This window comes from Pollachius pollachius (assembly GCF_949987615.1).
Source record: "Pollachius pollachius genome assembly, chromosome: 16".
Classification (NCBI taxonomy): Eukaryota; Metazoa; Chordata; class Actinopteri; order Gadiformes; family Gadidae; genus Pollachius; species Pollachius pollachius.
Genome location: NC_136949.1, coordinates 7,329,518 through 7,351,269, shown reverse-complemented (window position 1 = coordinate 7,351,269; position 21,752 = coordinate 7,329,518). Strand labels below are relative to the sequence as shown.

At 44.1% G+C, this 21,752-nt stretch overlaps 1 protein-coding gene across 2 annotated transcripts; it reads right to left on the bottom strand.

Annotated features, from left to right (window-relative positions):
- tmem63a (transmembrane protein 63A) lies at positions 1-13,584 on the bottom strand. 2 transcript variants are annotated; one of them, XM_079754006.1, is made up of 23 exons: positions 13,481-13,584; positions 12,306-12,453; positions 11,447-11,526; positions 11,226-11,295; positions 10,738-10,775; positions 9,343-9,485; positions 9,102-9,153; positions 8,879-8,987; positions 8,084-8,154; positions 7,728-7,808; positions 7,521-7,644; positions 6,679-6,812; positions 6,251-6,427; positions 5,490-5,643; positions 4,828-4,934; positions 4,166-4,252; positions 3,731-3,796; positions 3,258-3,420; positions 2,605-2,710; positions 1,980-2,147; positions 1,564-1,679; positions 1,366-1,413; positions 1-1,160 (listed from the first exon to the last, which is right to left on the bottom strand). In XM_079754006.1, exons 1-23 carry the CDS (start codon positions 13,528-13,530, stop codon positions 1,032-1,034), a joined length of 2,421 nt encoding a protein of 806 aa, XP_079610132.1. In that variant the 5' UTR covers positions 13,531-13,584; the 3' UTR covers positions 1-1,031. The 2 variants fall into 2 exon arrangements, with proteins under 2 accessions (XP_079610132.1, XP_079610133.1); XM_079754007.1 differs by lacking the exon at positions 13,481-13,584 and adding an exon at positions 13,103-13,226.
- Between the last annotated feature and the right edge of the window lie 8,168 nt (positions 13,585-21,752).

The window sequence follows — 21,752 nt, the reverse complement described above, 5'->3', positions numbered from 1 at the left end:
TTGACGTCAAGTTGATTACTTTATTAGTTAAAATAAGAAACGTTCTCATTTTGATTTGTTTGTCAATTGATGTGCAAATGAGCAACCATAGAATACAAAAAAAAGAAATAAAAACTGTTCACTCTCTCCAAGCCTCGGCCTTCATCCCTTTAGCGGGGTTGTTGTATTAAGCGATACATTGACATTTATGTTTGTACACGGATATATTTTCTTCCACAAACAGGAACCTTGCGTTGGAAAAAAAAAATTCTCCTCTGCACATTTCCATTCGTCATTTAAAAAAGGCACAATGAAGGATTAAAAAATGTTTCGAAAGCTATATAGTTATTACAAAAGAAGCTCAGCATAAGAGGTTTTGATCCATTTTACAGTTGAGAGAAGCATTATACCCCAAATTATATGAATAGGATATTGATAGAGATTTGCACATTGATAACATATTGAATATTGAATTCTTGTTATACCAAAGCAAAACCCTTGTCCATATCAGGAAACATTATACTTCCAGCCTAAAACCGTATTGAAAGACAGGAATAACACGAACAAATCTGAGATACAATGGGTGTAATGCAACGTACAACTCATGCACAGCATTCAAAACGCCAAGTAAAAGAAAGTCTGACACATGAACTCCATGCTGAGATTCAAAGGGCACTTTTTGATTTTGACATTGATTGAAGACGGTACATATTTTGACCAATGATGCGTCACCACCAAATCAAAGACATTTGATGTTCTATATTTCCAAATGCTGTGTTCCATATTTCCGTCTCTTAAAAATAACCCCTATTTTTAAGAGCTAATTAGAGAGAATAAAATATTAAATAAACATAGAAAGGGGGCTCTAGGGCGTTTAAGCCTACAGTAGGTCAAGTCGCACCGAAACGTAAAAAAACAACACACCAAATCTCCAGTCTACACCAGACCAGCACTGGGATAGCTTCCATCACATCGGAAAGAAGCACAGTGCTCTGGGTGCGGGATTGGATACCTTCTAGTCCTTTCACCTCCCTGGACCCTAACGGGGAGACTCAACCCAGCAGAAGGGTATCGTCCACTGGGCTAGCAGAGTGCTCAGGGCTGCATTGTGTGGAGCCGTAAGATGGTGGAGATTGAGCCCCATCCGGTTCCTCTGTAGTCAGCACTCTGGGGAGATACACCTGTGGAAGGACAGAGACAGAGACAGAGAGAGGTAGACACACACACACACACACACACAGAGACAAGGCAGACAGAACAAGAAATGAGAACGCATTGATGGACGCAAGAGGGAATACACTCTGTAGTTTGGTTCAAAGCTTTTTTCCCCTCATGTGCATTGGATCTGATCCATTAGAAGAAAACAAATGAGATATCAAAATGTACCATAGCGTGCTCTGCCTTTTCATCTGTTTCTTCGTCCTCTTCCTTCACCTGTATCATGAACAAAGGGAGATGTTGTTGGCATGGATGCCGGCGCACACACACACACACACACACACACACACACACACACACACACACACACACACACACACACACACACACACACACACACACACACACACACACACACACACTTACCGAGTAGTTATGTGGACTGAGATACTTGAAGTTTCCAAAGCAGTTGTATCCCGTGAAGATGAACACGGTGACACACAGAACCACAAAGGTGAAGAGGGACGTAACAGCCATGAAACCTGAACACACACACACACACACACACACACACACACACACACACACACACACACACACACACACACACACACACACACACACACACACACACACACACAGGGCCGGATTAACACAAAATTAAACAAGATCTGTGATCAGAGGAACAATAAACAGCTTGGACCCAATAAAAGGTCCAAGCTGTGGTGACGTGTTGGCTTAAACAGGTTTTCAGTTCAACTTCAGGTCACCTCAGTAACATTCCAGTAACAAACAGGCACCCTAGCAGCCTGAGCGGTGCCGGTTGTGGCGGCGTGTCTCACCCATCCGCAGCACAGAGAAGAAGTAGAGGCAAATGAGGCAGATGATGGGCGCGGCCAGTGCTTGGTTGACGGCGGCCAGGTGCACCTGGCGGTCCAGGCGCGTGGGCAGGAAGGCGAAGTACAGGTTGTGTTTGTCCACCAGGTGCTTCAGCATCAGGTACAGCAGGCCTGGAGGACATGTTGGGATACGAGGGATGAGATGAGAGGAGTGTCTGTGATGTTTTACACTTGAGCCAATCCCGTTTTTAGAAAGCTGGGGCTTGATTAATTGGTTGTATGCTTTGGCGGTTGTCGCTTTGGTTCAAAGAAGCCTCTTTAAATGTTGTTGAGGTTTGAATGGGTCACACCTGCAAATATACGCTGCGTATTTAGCTTGACAGGAAGGGGGGGGGGGGGGGTGGCCATTGATAAATGTGTGTGTCCTTGTATTGCATGTGCACGTATGGCAAATTGGTCCTTCTGTTTGTGTTTTATTAAAATAAATGGGTTTACTGTGACAAAAAGTGTGTGTGTGTGTGTGTGTGTGTGTGTGTGTGTGTGTGTGTGTGTGTGTGTGTGTGTGTGTGTGTGTGTGTGTGTGTGTGTGTGTGTGTGTGTGTGTGTGTGTGTGTGCGTCACTGCTCACCGAAGGGAGCGATGATTGGGCAGATGATGCTGTAGGACATGATGACGGTGAAAACACACAGGGTCCAGCTGTACATGGCTCCGTACTCAAACTCATAAGCCTGGTTCTGTAACACAAAGAACAGCAGCAGCCATTTTGGACAGTCTTCTAGTACTTCGTATCGCTGCCAAAGGTCTACAGGTGGCCCTTTGATTGAGTGCAGACATGTTTAAACACAGTGGGATATTTACCAAGCACAAAACAAATCAACACAGAGCGACTGTGGAAGCAGAATAAAAGGAATGAAAATGTCAGATCACATACCGACATTTAAAAGGATTGTGGGAATGATGAAATAGGATTAGTTCATATTTGTATCTCAACATTACTTTCCCGGTCGGGATTCTTATCTGCTCTCACACGATCATGAGAAGAAAACCACCAAAGGAGTTATAAGAAATGATTTAGAAACATCTGTTCCAAAGATAAACAGTTATTCTTAGTAATGCGCAGCCACAGAAAACACTGCTTAATATTCAGAATAGTGGACAACAATTTTTTTTTTTCGTATTAATCTTTACACGTCATCTGTTATTACTGCATTGATCTATTTAAGGGTGATCTTAAATCCCAGTCATGGACATTTTGCTAGCATATATAACTCTACCACTGACCTGTTTGACGTATTTCCTCTCCGCAGCGGAGCGGGCTAGCATCATACGGATAGTGTAGAGCAGTAACCCTGGTAACCGCAACAGCTCCATCCCCGAGCCCAGCAGGGCCGCGGCGATCACGTAGTTGACGAAAAACGCCCCTTGGTCAGGTAAGAAAACACACCTGGAGAAATAGACGGGAGGATTTTGGAGTGGTTAGGTTCCGGGTTAGATCCCCGATGTCCGCGGTCTAACTGTAGGCATCCAAGAGGCTTAACCTCCTTAATGACATCAAATATCCTATTTCCATGTAAATCACTATCACTATAAGTTTCTGCTAAATGCCAGGCACTACATGTAAATGTATATTGTGAGTGTGAATCACATGTGTAACACAAATAATATAAATGGGGTCCATTTTTGGAGGTCTCACTAGAGCGGTGGTTTGAAAAGAGTAGAATGCAACAAATCACACAAAAGTGTGGAGGACTTACTCAAACCTCATCTTCCCCTTGTCAAGAAAGTCTTTGTCGAAGAGCCAGGGGAGGAACACTGCAAGGCTGAGAGAGGAGACAGAGGAGGAGTTTAGACCACACAGGAGTAAAAGCCTGTCTGAAGCCAATAACACAGCAATAAAAAGCAGGCCAAGCTCACAAAAAACGATGGCATGAGGGCAGACAGACCGAAAACGCATTACGCCGCATGACCTTGAAATAATGTTAAACGGAACAATCTGGAAAATGTTGGACATGACATGCACGGCTCTTTATTTTTAACGACCCCTCAGACAACCAAGACTGTGTGGAAGCCGGCGGACTTAGCAGCAGACAGCTGCTCCAGGTGCGCCGACGTTACGCAAGCATGACTAAAGAGGTTCCTCCGGTGAGGAGCAGGTTTTCTGGGGGGGGGGGCATCGGGCCGGTGACTACCTGGTGAATCCCAGGGAGGGCAGGATCAGCACCATGAAGAGCAGGAATATGTACAGTTTGTGCATCATGCTCTGCTGTTCGCTGGACCTGAGGAGAACAAGACCACAACAACATGGAGCACTGGTTAACGTGAGGTAAGATAGAACGGTGTAGATCCTGGAAGGGAAAGTGAGGAATTATTTCTGGAACCACTTTTTCCTCTACAACCAAAACCTGAATTTTCACTAATATTTCCCAGGGCTACATCTTTAAACCTGTGGTTACCGTGTGGCAATAACTGTACAGCAGCATACATTCATGTGTGTGTGAACAGAAGCACACGTTTGCACTCTGTTGGTTCTGGACCCACAGTTTGATAAAAAAATCCTTTATGCCCGTGACCCTATTTAAGCAACGACGACCTTAACTTTAAATTACACGCAGCCTTCTATCCTGCCATTGGTTAGTCGAGCGGCCTGTCTCGCCCTTCGACCCCGTGTCAAGACCAACATACGCCCAATCTCAGCTCAAGCGTCCCAGCCCTGTCTTGTGATTGGCCAGCCCAGACTGTTTAGCGTCTTCCTCCAGGTTCTCTTGTCGGCCAGCGGAGCAAAGGCGACCAGAGTGCCACACGAAACAGGGGAGGAAGAAAGGCGCCCCAGAGTGCACCACGCGGGTCTCACCTGCTCCAGTGGAACTCTCCCAGCGTGCAGTAGTAGACGATGGTGGGCAGCAGGGCGGAGAAGGACCACAGCAACAAGGTGGGAAAGAACTGACTGACGACGGCGCTCTGGGGGAAACACAAACAAAGCACAACTCTCCATGTTTAGAGTATCCGTCCATCCCTCCCCACTAGGCTGAGGCATTAGTGTGTGTGTAGGGCTGAACGATCAGTTGAATTCAAACCGACATCGCTATTTAATGGGACGCGATTAGCAAATCGCAAAGGCTGCCATAAAAAATAATAGATTATATATTTATTTTTTTATGATTTGTTACTGTTAATGACGGGAGATCAGTAGGTCCCATATTTATTTTTTTATTTTACAATTCAATAGTTAAATAAAGATGTTATAATATCAATTCATGCCTCAATTCATCTCAACACATAGGCCTGGCCTAAAGGAAAGACCAGTTTATATGTTGACTGCCTCCAATGTTGTGTCGGTCATACTATAGACTGATGTATTGCTTGTTTAGTGAATAATACAGAACATAAGGATCTTTAAAAAGAAAAATAGCATGCTAAATCGCAATCGCAATATCGGTCGAAATAATCGAAATTTGTTTATTTCCCCAAATGGTTGAGCCCTATGTGAGAGGGCGGCTGCCTGGCGGAGCTCACGTTGAGGTAGGAGATGGGCTGCGTGACGTTGAACCTGTCCATGGTGTTGAGGATGATGGAGGGCGTGGTGAAGAAGGTGAGCAGGAGGATGAGGAAGAGGTTGAGGATGAGGCAGCGCGCCCACCAGCCCACGCCCTGCACCGAGAGATTCTCCCTGGATCAGAGAGGAAGGGGAGGGGGCCGAGAGCAGGTTACAGGGAGGCCTCTGCAACGCGGTGAGCTCCGTAAGGACACGGAATCATCTCACTGGTCGCTGCTTTAACCATCACATGAAAGGGATTGTATTTATTTTGGGCCAATACCGATATTTATTATATATATTCATATATAATAAATAAATGAATATAAATAATTAAAACAACACCTTTTTTACGACCAGCATTACGTTGATCTGAATGCCCTGAGTTGTAGGCCTAGAGTCATTAACTAAATGCCACCTTTGAAATGACATGTAATTAATATATTCTTATGAAAAAAAGTCCAATATCATAACCAGTCAAAAAGTCAAAGACAGAGTTTTGTCATCATTGTTTGGCCAATCAACCTGTTGAATCTCTATTAAACTACGTTGGGGAGAGCTTCAGCTCTTGGCATGGTATCTAGAGCTACGCAGATTGATACAAAATTAAACAACCAACAGACTGCAAAATGTATTATTCCCATGCAAACTAATACAAATAAATACACATATAAATAAACAGTCTCAAAAAAACTTGACGATGATGGAACTGCAAACCGTGGGTCAAATATTATAATCTTACCAATAAATGTTTATGGGATGGGGGGCAAAGGAGACCCTCCACCTCTTCACTTTCAGAGCTGCGCTGTGGGGCGAGGGCTGGGGCTCCCACCCGACACAACCACACCCACAGCCAGCTCGGCCGGCCTCGGTGTCAGCTCCGCCCCCACAGTCCAGGGCATTGAAGTCTTTGAGAATGCTGAAAGGAACACATCGCAGTTCAAAGTCATTCAGCAGATGCTTTTATCCAACTCATCCAATATGACTTTAAAAGTGATGCAATCAATCCTGGAGCAACTACGGATTTAAGTGCTGTAACAAGTCTATTCCAACGAACTAGTGAAATGTCTGATGTGTTACTGGCAAAGGGGCACAGCGAGAGCTGTTACAAATAAAAGTTGAATTCAAATAAAATTAAAAAACCAAGGGAGGTTTAAAGAGGCTACTTACTATTTGGCCATGGCCTCAGACTGTAATGTTACAAAGGCCATCCCCAGGGGGCGCTGTGGCACCAGTTCCCTCTGCTTGCTCACTTCTTCCAAAAGAGCTGCCTCTTGGTTGCTGTAGTACTCGATTGCGTCCACCTGAACACACCGGCCAAATTAAAAGGTTACCTTAACTGTAAAAGGTGTCGATTGATGATTCAGAGCCGTGACTAGCCGTTTAGCTTTTCTCTGCTTTGACGCTGGATATGTCGTACATCATGAATACACATGAGGGTATATCATTTTACTACATTGTTACAGTAACAGTTGCGAACATATATAATATAGATGCCGAGTCGGTTTAATATTTTCAACATTCCATCTAAAAACAAACACAAGCACCATGAAGACCTCTGCCCTCAGAGCTACATAAATATTATTGGTGTCTAGACCCTAAACAATTACTTGATCCAATAAATCTCAGGAAATTATTCTTCAATAGATGCACCAACAAGAGTTAAGAAAGAAGTTATTACAAGGCACTTATTTTTGTCTGTTGACAACCGTCTATCTTTGTAGACACACTTCAGTTGAATGCGGTTTCAGAGGTGCTTTCAGCCTGAAAACAACCCATGGTGTATATTCTGTAACTTTTCCTGACCTGGGCCCAGGATATGCATGGCACACAGGCATGTCCTGGCATTCTTTCACATCATAAAGTGTCATTCTATCTCCTCCTTTCATCACACTCTTTATTTCTGGCGTGTGTGATCATTTGATGCATCGGACTAACTCAAACGAAGGAAGATTCACAATATGCGTGTCGGCAGAAACCGTTGACGTTGCCTCCTCATCCGCAGCACTCACCTTCTCACAATTGCAACACGCGCAGCAGCAGAGTATGTTGCACCGGCGGATGTTGACTGCCCCGCGTTTCCCCGTCCTCTCCAGGTCCTTCTCGTAGTAGCGCAGGTTTTTATGAGCTCGCATCCTGGGATAGAAACATGAAGGAACATCGGTTTATTTTCCCCCGATAGATAGGATTCCTCATGAGGAATTCTCTGGCCTGGGTACCTCTCCTTGTCCAGCTGGATGAGCTTGGCCACATCGTAACCCAGGGTAACAGCAGTCACCTGGCACGTAGGGTACGCCTCCCTTCAGAACACAAGCAAAGTGGTGCTGGTCAATGTCACTTATGGGAAGGTGCATTACAATTCAGCGACACACTCATGGATTAACATATGGTCGGACACTTTATATTCATTTTTCACTCTCTTGCTTATCTAATACATCTTCGAGATGTGCATCTTACAGTTGCATAATAAGTCCCAGATTACGAAAACAAAACAACAGAACATGCAGTTAATTATGATATTTTGTCCATATTAATCAGAGCCCGCAGTAAAATAATGATACGTTACATTGCTTACGTAAAATGTGTTTTCACTTCTTCATTAGTGGCTTCTTTCGGGACTGAACGCACAAACAAAGTGTTTCTGGCCTGCAAAACAGTAGCCACAACATGTCATTGTGCAAAAAAATTGTATGCTCTTGATTTGGTCTTTGATGATTTAGGTGAAGCATAAAAAGTAGTTTGGCTTGTATTTCGTTTTTATTAAGTCTGAAAAGCCAGAAATGTGCGTTCGGAAGAAAGTACTGCTTACACAGTTTGAGCAATGGTCACTTGCAAAACAGTCATGATAATATTGTAACACAATATCAGAGATATTTGCAGCAGCCTCATTTCCCAGCCACATTGACAAACATGTATTTCATCTAACGGCCAATAGGTGGCTCACATTGGTTGGATGTATAAAGACCACCAACCATTCGATGTTAATGGGAAAGTTGTGACTTAATTATTGTATTACAAAACAAAAAGATTTGATATTTTTAAGTAAGGGCTAGTGGCTAATTCCTTTCCATATAATCTATTTTGAGGGGTCCCGTTTTCCTGTTTTATCTCATTAAAGAAATGTTAGCAATTAAACATGATTTTGAAATAATGAGTTTTGACCATAGACCACTGCAAGTCAGTTCTATTCCTGCACTGAATTTTACAAATAAGGATAGTTTCCACCGCTGGTTGCATCAATCTTTAGCAATGGCAGTGCCCGTGACATGGAATCTAAGGCTTCATAAGAATTTAGTGTAAACAAATGTGTTAAGTCAAGCACACTCTATCCTTATACATTTTACAGTCTATGGTTTTATCACACACTCACCGTCTCCCGGCGCATGCCCTTCATCTGGGACGTGTAGTGCCGCAACAGCACCACGGTCACGATCAGATACAGAACGGCAAACACTGTGTGCAGCCACAACAGGTTGTTCCTAGAGAGCGATTCAACTGTTAAACAGAAGCCATCACCTTGCCACCATGCTAAACCAATGTCAGATCAACACAGGTAAATATCAAGAGATGCATGCGTGGAAAGGGATAATCACCCTTGCGAAAGATTGGCAATAGTCGTCCTTCCAAAATCGTACGGGTTACCACCTTTGGATGAAAACAAAAAAATGTAGAATATTGAATAAGGAATCACATTAATATCGCTGAACGCTAACATTGACTTCAATACATCATACATGGATGCATGGTGCAGGATTAGACCAAACACACCCAGCCCTACAAGCGGGGTGGCGGTTCGGTTCTCCTTTTGGACATTTAACGGTAAACATTACACACCTAGCAGGTCCCCGGACAGGTTGACCGGGAGGATGACGGCGAGGGAGGCGGCGGTGACCAGGGCCAGCAGGAAGATGAGGTGGCGCTGGAAGGACATGTAGTGGACCGCGTCGATGCCACACTTGGCCTTCATCGTCTCTGAACTGTAGCAAAGGGATGGCAGGAGAGACATGGGTTGGGAGCACAGGGAGCAATGACACACCACACGATAATCAGTCCCTCCAGAAAAACGCGATTATGCGATCGCATAATTCAACGCATAATCAGCCAAAGTCCGCATATTCATGCGGGGGGCGCATTTTTTCAAATATGCCGCACTTTCACTGCATAAATTGCAGATTTCCACGCAAAATATGCGGGGCTTGCATGATTTCATAATCCCCGCATTTTCGTTGCAAAAAAGTCACTTATATCTTAGCATAAAGTTGAAACATATTGCGTTTACTTCACACAAGAGCAGCCATTTCCCCCTGTTGCCATGGGAACGTTATGAAGTGACGTGATTACGCGACGTGAACGTCATCGATAAGCTTCATTTTTCGCAAGTTCCCGCCGTTTTTGCAAGTAGCCGCAATTTCATCGCATAATATTGCATAAATATGCCGCATATTTCATGGCATTTTTTAAGAAAACGTGCCGCATAATCAAGGATTTTTGGCCGCAACAATCACAAAAAAAACGCCGCATTTTTCTGGAGGGACTGAATAATGACAAAGCAAGCATCTCCCGGGAGTAACCTACCCATGCAGTTTTAGCTCTGTGTGGACCCTCAAGCAAGGACTGAGCTAGCACGCTCTGAGCATATGAGCCAAAACGACAGCTAGTAAGCCAGTGTTTTAGTGCCATATTTCAGCAAAGTGTTGTTTTTTTTCTGTAGACCATAACACCAGACCACATACATCTATTGTTTCCGATAAAGGATGCAGTGAGTTTTTTGGCCAGCAATATGGAACCTGAACCTGATACTGACTAACAGAACGGCGCATCCCTAGTTTCCATGTGTCTGTAATTTACATTTGGTCAACATCAATTCTGTTAAGCTGATAAGAACAGACAATTGAGTTATAAAGAACACTCCCTCCATTCATATGACGAAGTGACTAATGTGCATCATAAAGAACACTCCCTCCATTCCTATGACAAACCGGCTAGTGTTAATTATAGAGAACACTCACTCCATTCCTATGATAAACTAGCGTAGACCATAAAGACCACTCACTCCAATTTCGATGACAAACAAGTCTAGACCATGAAGACCATCACTCCATTCCTATGACAAACTAGTGTAGATCATAAAGAGTACTCACTCCATTCCTATGACAAACTAGTGTAGATCATAAAGAGCACTCCCTCCATTCCTATGACAAACTAGTGTAGATCATAAAGAACACTCACTCCATTCCTATGACAAAGGGAAGCCACGAGCAGCAGCCCTACACAAGGAGTAGAAAGGAGACTATTGTTAAAATGCTGATGTTTACATGGTAGTTAATGATGAGATAGTGCAAGATGCTTCATTAGTAATGGACTTAGTAAGACCACACTTTGATGAGGTGGGACCTTTCAGGTTTAAGACAATTAGCAAACGCCAACATTTGACTCCAAAAGTCCCAAAGAGGGACCTCTACTACGGAGACCTGAAATGTCACCTCTGTGTGTCTTTTGATAAGCATAAGCATTGATAAGCAACCACTGATAAGCAGAGAACCTTATCAAGCGTTTCCACAAACTGGGACTGGGGAACGTGACATCATGCTTGATCGGTTACTTGTGGTAACATGACTGCAGGTCATGTGGACGACTTTAATAGAAATTCCATCGACATGTAAGAGACTTCATTGAGACGCATCTCCGAGGCAAATCGGATTAGTTCTGAGACGCACCGCTTCAGCCTCGGGGTCCTCCACGGTGGATGTCATGCGTCCAAATCTGCGATGCGTTGATTCCATGAACCTGAAGAACAAAAAGTGAGGTTGAAGCTCAGAAACTCAAACTGCCGTTAAAACACAATTATAGGAGTGCACCTGCAATATTTCATGTTTTACATTCATTTGCGACATGGGAAATTCACGAAATCATGACTGATTGAGATCCAAAGACTGACCCATCGGCTTCTGAGACCAGAGCCAGCCGTCCATAGTCCCACAGCTTCCCCCTGATGGCAGAGAACAGGAGGAGCAGGAACTGTGTTTGACATGAAGTAAACATAACTCATTAGCACTCATTGTTTCAGTGTGAAAATCCTGTACGTATTCAGTAGGAGGTGGCGTGAGGCTAGCGTTAACAGCAAAAGAGCTTGTATTGCCTAGTTCCCAATTCAAGATGATACAGGTACACTAAGACTAGCATCAGCTACCTCGACTTTCATTCAGTGAAATCATCAGCTTAGCAATTGCAGCTGCTCACTTGACTCATGAAAAGAAATCTGTCACAATACAATCACAATACAATTTGTGCTGGTCTGGCGACATGACATGGAACAGTAACCAATAAGAAAAGGCTAGTTTCAGATTTGGAAAGCCTCGAGTTGAAATTCTAACAAACAAGATTCTGATGTTCTTTGATCTTCAAAATAATGCATTTTCATAACGTATCGATTAACGTAACGATTAGTCAATAAATCAATTGACAGAATGCAATAGAATCCAGTTTTGATAATTGTTAATCTTTTAGTTTTAAATCATTTATGAAGTACAAATAACAAGCATTTGCAGCTTAATGTTGCAGCTCAATTCCAATATTTGGTAGGATTAATCAAACAATAAATGTCAGAACAAAATATAGACTATGAAAATAATGGTAAGATGCAGCCCTTAGTGTCATATAATATGACAAGATACATCCTGGCTTAATATTGTCTGCGGAATAAGTTGTCATGCATGCTTTACTGTTCATTATTTTACGTGAGGTAATTTCTGATCACATATTACCAGACACACAGAGACAGAAAAAAAAAAACACACCAAAAAGACACAGAAGTCTAGCAGCAGTACAACGGGCACCCCTCCAAACTGGACATCCTTCAGAAAGCTGCTCTGGGTGGACGTGGAGCAGTTAGTGATGTTTATGCTGATCGCAAGGATGCTGTCGCCCACCCACGACATCCCTACCCTGGGGGGAGAAGATGCAAAAACCAACATATCTGTTTAAGTATATCCTGAGTGTATGAATTCCATTGTGTTGTGGTTGGACGTAATGGGGGGCACACCAAAGTATTGACTACATATCTTGAATGGGAATAAATTGTATTGGATTTCCTGGCTCGGTGTCAAACCCAATAGGTCACATGTTCTACCAGCTGTCAAACCTCCACCTCGTCACGTGACAAGCCCCCGATGTCGGCAAACCATTTTCCTGGTACTATCGAGAAATTAAAATACAAATACATCCATAACTCTGTTGTTTGACTAACGAAATCTTTCCTTTCTATATATGTCTCGGTTTACTGAAACGTATTACATGTGTTATTTTACCTAGACATAGTCCCTGGCGTTAAGACTGTGATGCAGTTCGTTTCAGTTTGACAATAACAAACCCATAAGCAAAACTCTTGTATGAATTACTGGCCAATTCCCAATGATACCGGTACAGTAAGCCAAGCATCAGCTACGTCGACCATCACCATATGGGAAACATCCGCTTAGCATAGCTACTGTAGTCATTTTGCCAGAGATTTTTACCCCAAACAATACATTTTAGCAAGCAAATAATTGGTGCTGTTCTGGCGACATAATACGGACATTGACGGACCTAACGTTACCTGTTTTATCGGACGAAAGAGAAATACGTCGCGAAACTCGACGATAGAAAGAGGAACTCAACATGTATCTCATGTGTTTAGGAATTAGGAGTCATGTTCTGTTTACATTTCCGCGCCTGCGCAGTTGGTCAGGCAGGCCGCTGTTCATGTACTACTGGATGCTGCAGTTTCAGGACCGCTGACCAAGGACCCTATTTATTGGACCCTCTTTTTTTTCGCGACACTGCCTTCAGGACGTGTGTTTATTTTAACTTGGACAGCGAAGGAATCTCACGACTAACTCAAACCCCTAAACTTAACCATCTCTAATCTGAAAGGATATGTTAACTTTATCGACCAACCATCTTAAATGACCAATTTATGAATCAAGACCTTTACCTATGCGTCATTTGCAACGCCATCCTTTGAAGAATTAGGCTAACTCGCATCGTCCTGCACCTGCGGTCCTAGGAGTGCGATTCGGAAACGGCAGCCTTCGGTATTGCAGGACCATACTTTTGCGTCAACGTCACTATTTATTTAGCCACCGTCTTTTAGGGAAAAGTACAGAAATATAAATGGGTAGTTATATTCTTTAACAAATTTAAGAAGATATGATATAATGAGGGATTTTTTTCAATTGATTATTTTGGATAAAGGTTACAGACAGACAGACAGACAGACAGACAGACAGACAGACAGACACTAATCACTATTATTTTCTCACAAACTAATCAGACTCACACACACATAACTATCAGAGGATCCACTCTAGAGATAAAGCAGTTGCTATGGCAACTCAGCACGTCGCACCTTCCTCAGGTACGATTGAGCTTAAAGGATTGTCATTGATCTTCGCCAAGCTGCTGCAGTCAGCTGCCGACACATTGCACATTTACATTACACTTCCTCCAAGATTAACGACCTGCATATCAATATTGAACTATAAATTCAATGTAAACATGGATATTTTTGCTCAATTCGGCTTAGGAAGGCGTTTTCGTTTACTGCAAAGCAGAAAAGTGCAAAATAATTGTTTAGCTGACCTCTTACCGGCAGACGGCTTGAAGCGACAGATTTCTATTTTAATTTCTCTTATACTGTAAACTACACAATATTTTTGCAACGTTGTCCCCCATACGATTACATACATGTAAATAAAAAAAATAGGCCTACCAGCGTTAATGTTTGTCCAAGGAGACTCACCTCTCCTAATGAGTCATCATGGTCACTTGTGTATTTAAAGGCAGCTTTCAGCGCATCCTTCTTTATCCTCTCCCACTAGTCTTTCCAGTTCTATGATATCATTGGCTGGTGTTTGATATCATGCTTGTTTTTCTTTGTTTTCTGTTTTGCTTACGAGTTTCTTTTGCATTTGAAAACCTGCTTACCGGCTTTTGGATCCAAGTCCTGAAAGTCTTTATAAATCACCAAGACTGTCTGTAATAACTAACAATGTGTAATGTGGAGGCAGGATTGTCCTTGGCTTGAGTCTGAAGATTAAACCCAGTGTACTTGTAGGCAATCCTTGCCAAAGAGGCCCATCCCCTATCTGGTCATTTCTTCACTTCACTTCACTTTGGATGAAAGCCATCTGCTTAACGACTACATAATAGTAAATAGTCGTAATCACTGAGTGTTGTCAAAGTCACATATTGTCAAACAGTCTGCCGTTGCTAGCTAGTGGCAGACCGTGTAACATGGTACAGTCTACGCATTAAAGGTTATTTATTTGACACTCATCGATTGGCTTAAACTCTCTACTAGCCGGCAATAACTCTGACCCAATCAATGGGGAAAGCTGATGGAGGGGGTGAAATGCAGTGCTGCTGCTCAGAATGCAGTAGGTCAAACCAGCCCCCTGTAACTTCAGTTCCTTACTTCAGTTGCTATATCAGTGCTTTATCAGACTTCTGTGCTCCCAGGTGCTCTCTGATATGCCTGAGAGACAACAATCTTGTGTGATAAGCGTACAGAAATATACAAATGCATGCACTCCACACACATGACATGGACTACTCTTTCACGTTCAAATGCCTGGCCATAAATGCAAAGCGTACAATCCAGTCGATTCACTTAGTGTCATTCTGTGACAGTGGGACAGTTACAGTTACCCACAGTTTGAGGGCAGCTTTAGCCTCAAACAAGATGCACCATTCCCCAACTCCAGTGGGAAAAAGGAAGAAGTTGGCTATTGACAATCAAGAGTTATAAATAAGCACTGGGTGTACAATAATATGGCAACTGACTGACTGACAGGATAAGATTTGTGACTATGAAGAAACCATGAAAAGATAATGTGTTGGTAAGTTGTAGAGCTGTAGTAGAGCAGTCACAGCAGGGCAAGAGTAAATCTACACAAGACAAATTCAAATCAATAGATGTTCCTCAGAGCAGGAAAAGTGACGGTGGCACAAGTTACTTATACTTCATTTATCCGATTTTTTAATGACAGTGACAGACCAAATTAGCAGCCATGCAGCGTTCCACCCAGGGTCTAGTTGTCACCGTGTTTTAAACATCTTTATTCGCGTCACGTGAAAACTACTGAGAGAACCTCCATACTTTACCAGATGTTACAGCAGCTGTGATTTCGAAAACAATCCCAGGGCTTGATATTCCAGAGCTAGTGTGTATTCACATGGGCAGCCATATTCTCTAGTGGCCCAGACATGCATCAATCTCATTATCGCTGTGACTCATCTCTTTTCAATTGGTTTATGCTGCTCTGCCACGGTAAATGTTATTATTACTCTGAAGCTAAGTAGGCCTTTGTGAGTTTAGCATCCAACAGGAAGCGGTTGGCACAATGGGAGGTCATATAACACCGTATAACTGATGGATCCTGCCGCATTCTGCAGAGTCTGATGTGCATGTTCTATGGCAGCGCACACACTGTTTCCACATGTGATCACTGCTGTTAAGCACCGTATGTCTTCTCCCTTCAAAGGCCCTACAAGAGTGAAGAATACAAATAAAACATCTATGACGAAACATTAAACACATATAATTTACCAATGGCCAAACGAGAAGAAGAATCAAATCAAACATCTATGATGAAACATTAAACACATATGATGTGTTTAAACCTAGAAAACAGCTGTTTTTCTTCATCTTGTTTCAACAGCAATATCAAGATCTTCATCAAGGGGTATTTCTATACCGCTGGAGTTTTCAAAGCTAATAGCTAATGCAGGAATTTGTTGGGTGCATGTCATACATGCCCTTATGTGAATGTTTCGGTGCTTTGAAATGAAACGACGGTTTGATGTTGTGGCAGATATGCTTTTGCTTCATTACTTCCAGACTTGAGATGAGAAATGATTTCAAAGTCAATGGCAATCCAATAGACGTCTTAACTTGATTGAGGAACTCGCCTTCCTAATTTACAGTAATTGGAATAGAAAATAGATTTTTCCGTCCTTATTTCTCTTTTTTTTAGATTTGTTTTTTGCAAAGACAGACAGACAGCACTGCTTCTTCTGTTTTAATTTTTTTTGCCCACTTCAATTAAGCTGAAAACTCAGTTTTGAGCAATGCCATCACATGCTGTCTTGGCCAGTTGCCCCATTCATTGATTGTTTGTCCAGAAGAGAGAGAGAGAGAGAGAGAGAGAGAGAGAGAGAGAGAGAGAGAGAGAGAGAGAGAGAGAGATGGGGGTGAGGGTAGAGGAGGGGGGGTTGACAGTAAGTTCTCATTTCCTGAGGGACGACCTTTGGAGAAATCGCCTCATGCCAGTAAAGCCAGCGTTTTGGCAGGTCGGCAGCATTTCCCACCAACTGCTGCATGAAACCCGCCTACAGCTCAACTCCTCCATCCCCTCCCTTCAATCAGTGTTGCTATCCACCTTCTGCTGGAGGTACACTAACACAAGGCATTGCTGGTATTTTTGCAACGGTAAATATTTGTAGAAGGCAACTGTTTCTTTCCGAGCGCAGTGCTGGACTAAAGTGTTATAGATACCCTCTGGGAGGTTCTCCTCTCTGTCAGCTTGCTTGAGTCCCACGTCAGAACTGTGTGGCAGGGAGAGTCAAACCCGGCAGTGAGAGTGTGGATCGTTCCATATTTAAGACATCACAGAAGACGTGGTTTGTTGGCAAAAGCATCGCTAACCAATGTCACGGGGATGCTATCAGATCTGCCAGTGGTCAAATGAACGGATCCAATGAAATTAGTCACTTAATTTGCTGCGAGACTCTCTTGGTACATTCGCTCCCCCCTCTATCCCTCTCCACCCCACCCCTCCTCTCTCTCTACATCCCCTCTCTCTTCTCATCCTCTCATCCTCTCCCCCCTTTAATTCTCTCTCTCTCTCTCTCTCTCGCTCTCTTTCTCTCTCTCTCTCTCTCTCTCTCTCTCTCTCTCTCTCTCTCTCTCTCTCTCTCTCTAAATCTATCTGTTGTGGCTTTGAATGTTCTTTTACAGCACCCCTATCATGCCTTGCTGTGTGTGTTTATGTGTGTTTTGTGTCTCTGTGTGCAAGTAATTTGAGTGCTGTAGCGTGTGTTTGTGTGTGTACACACACTTACACATCCGTGTTTGTGCGTCTGTGAATGTGAGTGTGTGTGTGTGTGTGTGTGTGTGTGTGTGTGTGTGTGTGTGTGTATGTATGTGGTAACTGTTCATGCCTCACTGCGGGACGCGTTGATTAGCGCGTGCTGCAGCTCAGCTCCCAGCTGTCCTCGTGGCTGGCCCGCTGATTGAAACCAATCAGGCTTGCGATGGCCCCATCGCGGTGACCCGTCACCCCTCCCACCCCCGGCCTAATCACCTGCCGATTGGCCCACGCAGGGCCCCCCTCCCGTTGGCACGGAAGGTTAATTTGACCGGCGGATGGAGCCGCCAGGAGGGAATAGGAACGTGCGCCTGCCGATATTGCATGGATATAGCCTACCTGTCAATCACGACCACTTAAAGGAGAGAGAGAAAGAAAGAGTAAGGGAGAGGGGGACAAAGCTCCTGGTGGGGGGGGGGGGGGGGGGGGGGGGGGGGTGACTGCTGGCAGTAGGGAGTGAAAGCGGGGTAGTGGGACTGGGGAGAGAGAGGGCACTGTTCCTCGTAAAACACACCGTTTTTCTCCTGGCAATGTCATCTCTCTCTTTCACTCGTTCACAAGTTATAGATAGTGATTTGCATATCCGTTTGTAGATTATTCATAAATGGAGAAATAAAATAAATATTAGCCTAGCCGAGTAGGCCTATTATGAAAATCATCCTTGTTTCAATCGATATGTGGTTATCCATACGTTTATATTGTGTGTGTTTCGGCTTCACATCAAAGCGATCATAAGCTTTTAGGACTCACTCAAAATATTTCTATTTTTTTTATTTTCCTGCATTATGGTGTTCTCTCCAGCGGATGGCAGTGTTGTATATGAGGTTGTCGCTGAGGCAGTTGGGGGCGGGGGAGGGGGGGGGGAATATCCCCCCAAATCAGATCACTTCTTGTAATCTAGGTGTGTCACTCTCCTGGTGAATTGGTTCTGTAAACCTCCAGGCAAAACGTAATACTGAACAATGTTTTGAATCCAGATATTTTGTAGCTTCATGTCGCCCTGGGCGATAGCTTTCACTTACTTCAGTTAAGAAATAGTGGTAATTAAATCTTAACATCAACAAAGTACCAAAAGTCGTCCAACGTCCTAAACCACTGGGCTCCAGCCCCTTCATAAATCACTGTCTCATATATGGATTTTCATACTTGCATAGGTGTGTTTGTATACACATACAAGCTGTGTGTGTGTGTGTGTGTGTGTGTGTGTGGTGCGCGCTTGTGCATGTGCATGCACACCTTGTGGCAAGATCCCCTTCTTCCTAGTCTCTGGTGGGTAGAATAATGTTACCAGATTATCATATCATTACCATATCATTTCCATGTCATTATCATACTCCTGCCTGCAATAGTGTGTCTGTTTGTGTATGTGTGTGTGTCTGTGTGTGTGTGTGTCTGTCTCTGTGTGTGTGTGTGTGTGTGTGTGTGTGTGTGTCTGTGTGCGTTGTGCGTGTGTGCGTCTAAGCTAAGGACTCGGTATCCCATCATCAACTGTCTCTTTCTGCATTACACAAACACAAACACAAGACGCACGTACACCAAACGCGCACACACATTTCCATGACATGGACTTTCATGACGCAGACTGATCCGTCCCACTTACATGTAAGCAAATCCTTATTGCCGCTACGGCTGCCCCAAAATCCTCATTTGTTATTCTCAACGCCAATTGAGATGAATTGATTCCAGAGCTATGTATATTCTAGACGGCTCACCCTTTTTGGCCGCCCAAAGTGGGCTGCCCCCAGTGTACATCCTTCATCCAATGAAAACATTCTCACCGTTTAGACCTATTGATTATTCAACAAGCTTCTGCCCCAGCAAATGACGACAAAACAACAACAACAACAAAAACAACAACAAACAAACAAAACATACGAAAACTAAAGACGTAGAAGAGATGAGTATGGACGACTGGATGAATCGTGCACAAACAACATCCAGTCCGTCCCGAACCAAACGGATAGCCATCCCGGCTCCATTAGAGCCATGGCACCATTAAGCCTGGGCTCTCTTTCCTCCCCCTGCACAAAGTCAGCCATTTTGGCTCTGCAGCTGCCAGGGAGGGGGAAAAAAAGACCATTTAGTGAGGGGAGCATGTTTAGGGTCGCGCCCTTGTTTACATGGGGAGCCGGAGCTGATGGTTTTAAAATGGCGTCCAGATGGTGACAGGGGCTTGATTGCAGTGGGGACAGCTCCCGTGTCCCGCCCACCCCTGCTGTCCAGCTACAGTAGCTAAAGCGTTTTGCTCTTTATCAACAGCCCCCCAACCAACCCATGCCCCCACCCCCCCCCCCCCCCCCCCCCCCCCGCCCCCCACACACACTCTGTCACTCTCTCTCTCTCCTCTCTGACCGCTCACTGCTATTGTGTCTCCCCTTCCTTCCGCTGGATATATGCCGTTTTGTGCCTTGCGTTCCAGTCGTGTGTTATCGAAGACATCTCTCTCTCTCTCTCTCTTTTTCTCTATATATATATATATCTCTCTCTCTCTTTTATGTTTTCCTCTGTGTATGCACCCCTACGTTCCATGAGGTTTGTGACTGATGTTTCTTCGTTCCCCGAATCATTCCCTACCATCTCAACCACCTCCACCTCCACCTCCATCCCCAACCCCACCCCCACCACCACCACATACAAACCCAGCTCCGATACACATACACAAAGTTGAGCGCACACACACTTATGTTGCACTGCTCACATGAAGTGTGCGGTTACGGTGTGTGTGTGTGGGTGCGCGCTCATTGTCTCAGTGAGATGGATTGCGATTTATTCCAAGTGGTCGTCTGATTATTTTGTGACCATCTGCTGTAAGGTAGCAGGCAGCAGCAAACCAAGAGCCACAGAATAAAAAGAAACAGAGATAGAGAGTAGAAATACCTCGGTAGAGATGTTTCAGGGAGTGGGTGAGGGAGTAAAAAGGAGAAGATGGGAGGACAGGAGGACAGCATGAAGGGGAAGTGGGGGTTACATTTGGTTTGATGTCTGATGGTGAGCTTATCTCTCTCTCTCTCTCTCTCTCTCTCTCTCTCTCTCTCTCTCTCTCGCTCTCTGTTGTCCAAGTACTCCGCCCAGGCACCTGTGTCTTACCCCAGAATGACGGGGAGAACGAGAGAGCACTACTGGATGAGCAAAGAGTAAACTATAGTAGACTGGCTGGAGATTAGAGGAGCAACAAACGTGTATGTATGTGTCTCGGGGGGGGGGGGGGAAAGGAAGTGTTCTTGGAGAGAGAGAGAGAGAGAGAGAGAGAGAGAGAGAGAGAGAGATGGAGACAGGGAGTCGGCGAGCAAGGGCGGGGCGGCGACAAATACAGATGTTGTGATTGTGTTTGTGTCAGAGAGAAATATGATTAATGTTCCTGCTCATTAAGGAGCTGATCAGCCACGCACGTACACACACACATACACACAAACATACACACATGCTTGCCCACATGCGCCCACAGCCACACAAACACACAAAAACACACCCGCGCACATACATACGCACGCAGACACATACACACACAATTATGCAAAAAGGCATACACAAACACACGCACATGCCCAGCCACTACCAAAATACAACCCCAATCAAATTGGAGGATGCATAAAGGGAGTCTATTTAAAGCTGTTTTTATTGAATCTGTAAAATGAATAGATTGCGTTAGCTTTAGGTGAATTTGGGTGTTGATATATGCTTGTACTCATTTGTGTGTGCATTTGTGTTTGTGTGATTGGAATGTGTACATATGTGTGCATGTGTGTGTATGTGTGCATGCACACGTTTATGTGTTTCTGTGTGTGTGGGTGTGAGTGCATGTGTGGGTGTGTATTTGCCTGTGTGTGTAGGCCTATATGGTGTGTCTGTAACGGTTGTGTGTGCAGTTTGGTACAGATGTCTGTGTGTGTGTGTGTGTGTGTGTCTTTGTGTGCATTTGCATGTTTGTGAGTGTGTGCGTGTATTTATGTTAGTGAGTGTGTTTGCTTGTGTGTCTGTGTGTGTCTGTGTGTGTTTCTGTGGGAGTGTGCACAGACATTGTAGCTGCTCCCTCCTTGGTTGCGGTAGGTGGTAAGTGATTCTACAGGCTGTTGGCTGAACTCCAGCACAGCTCAGAGGGGAAGAGAGAAGGGAAGG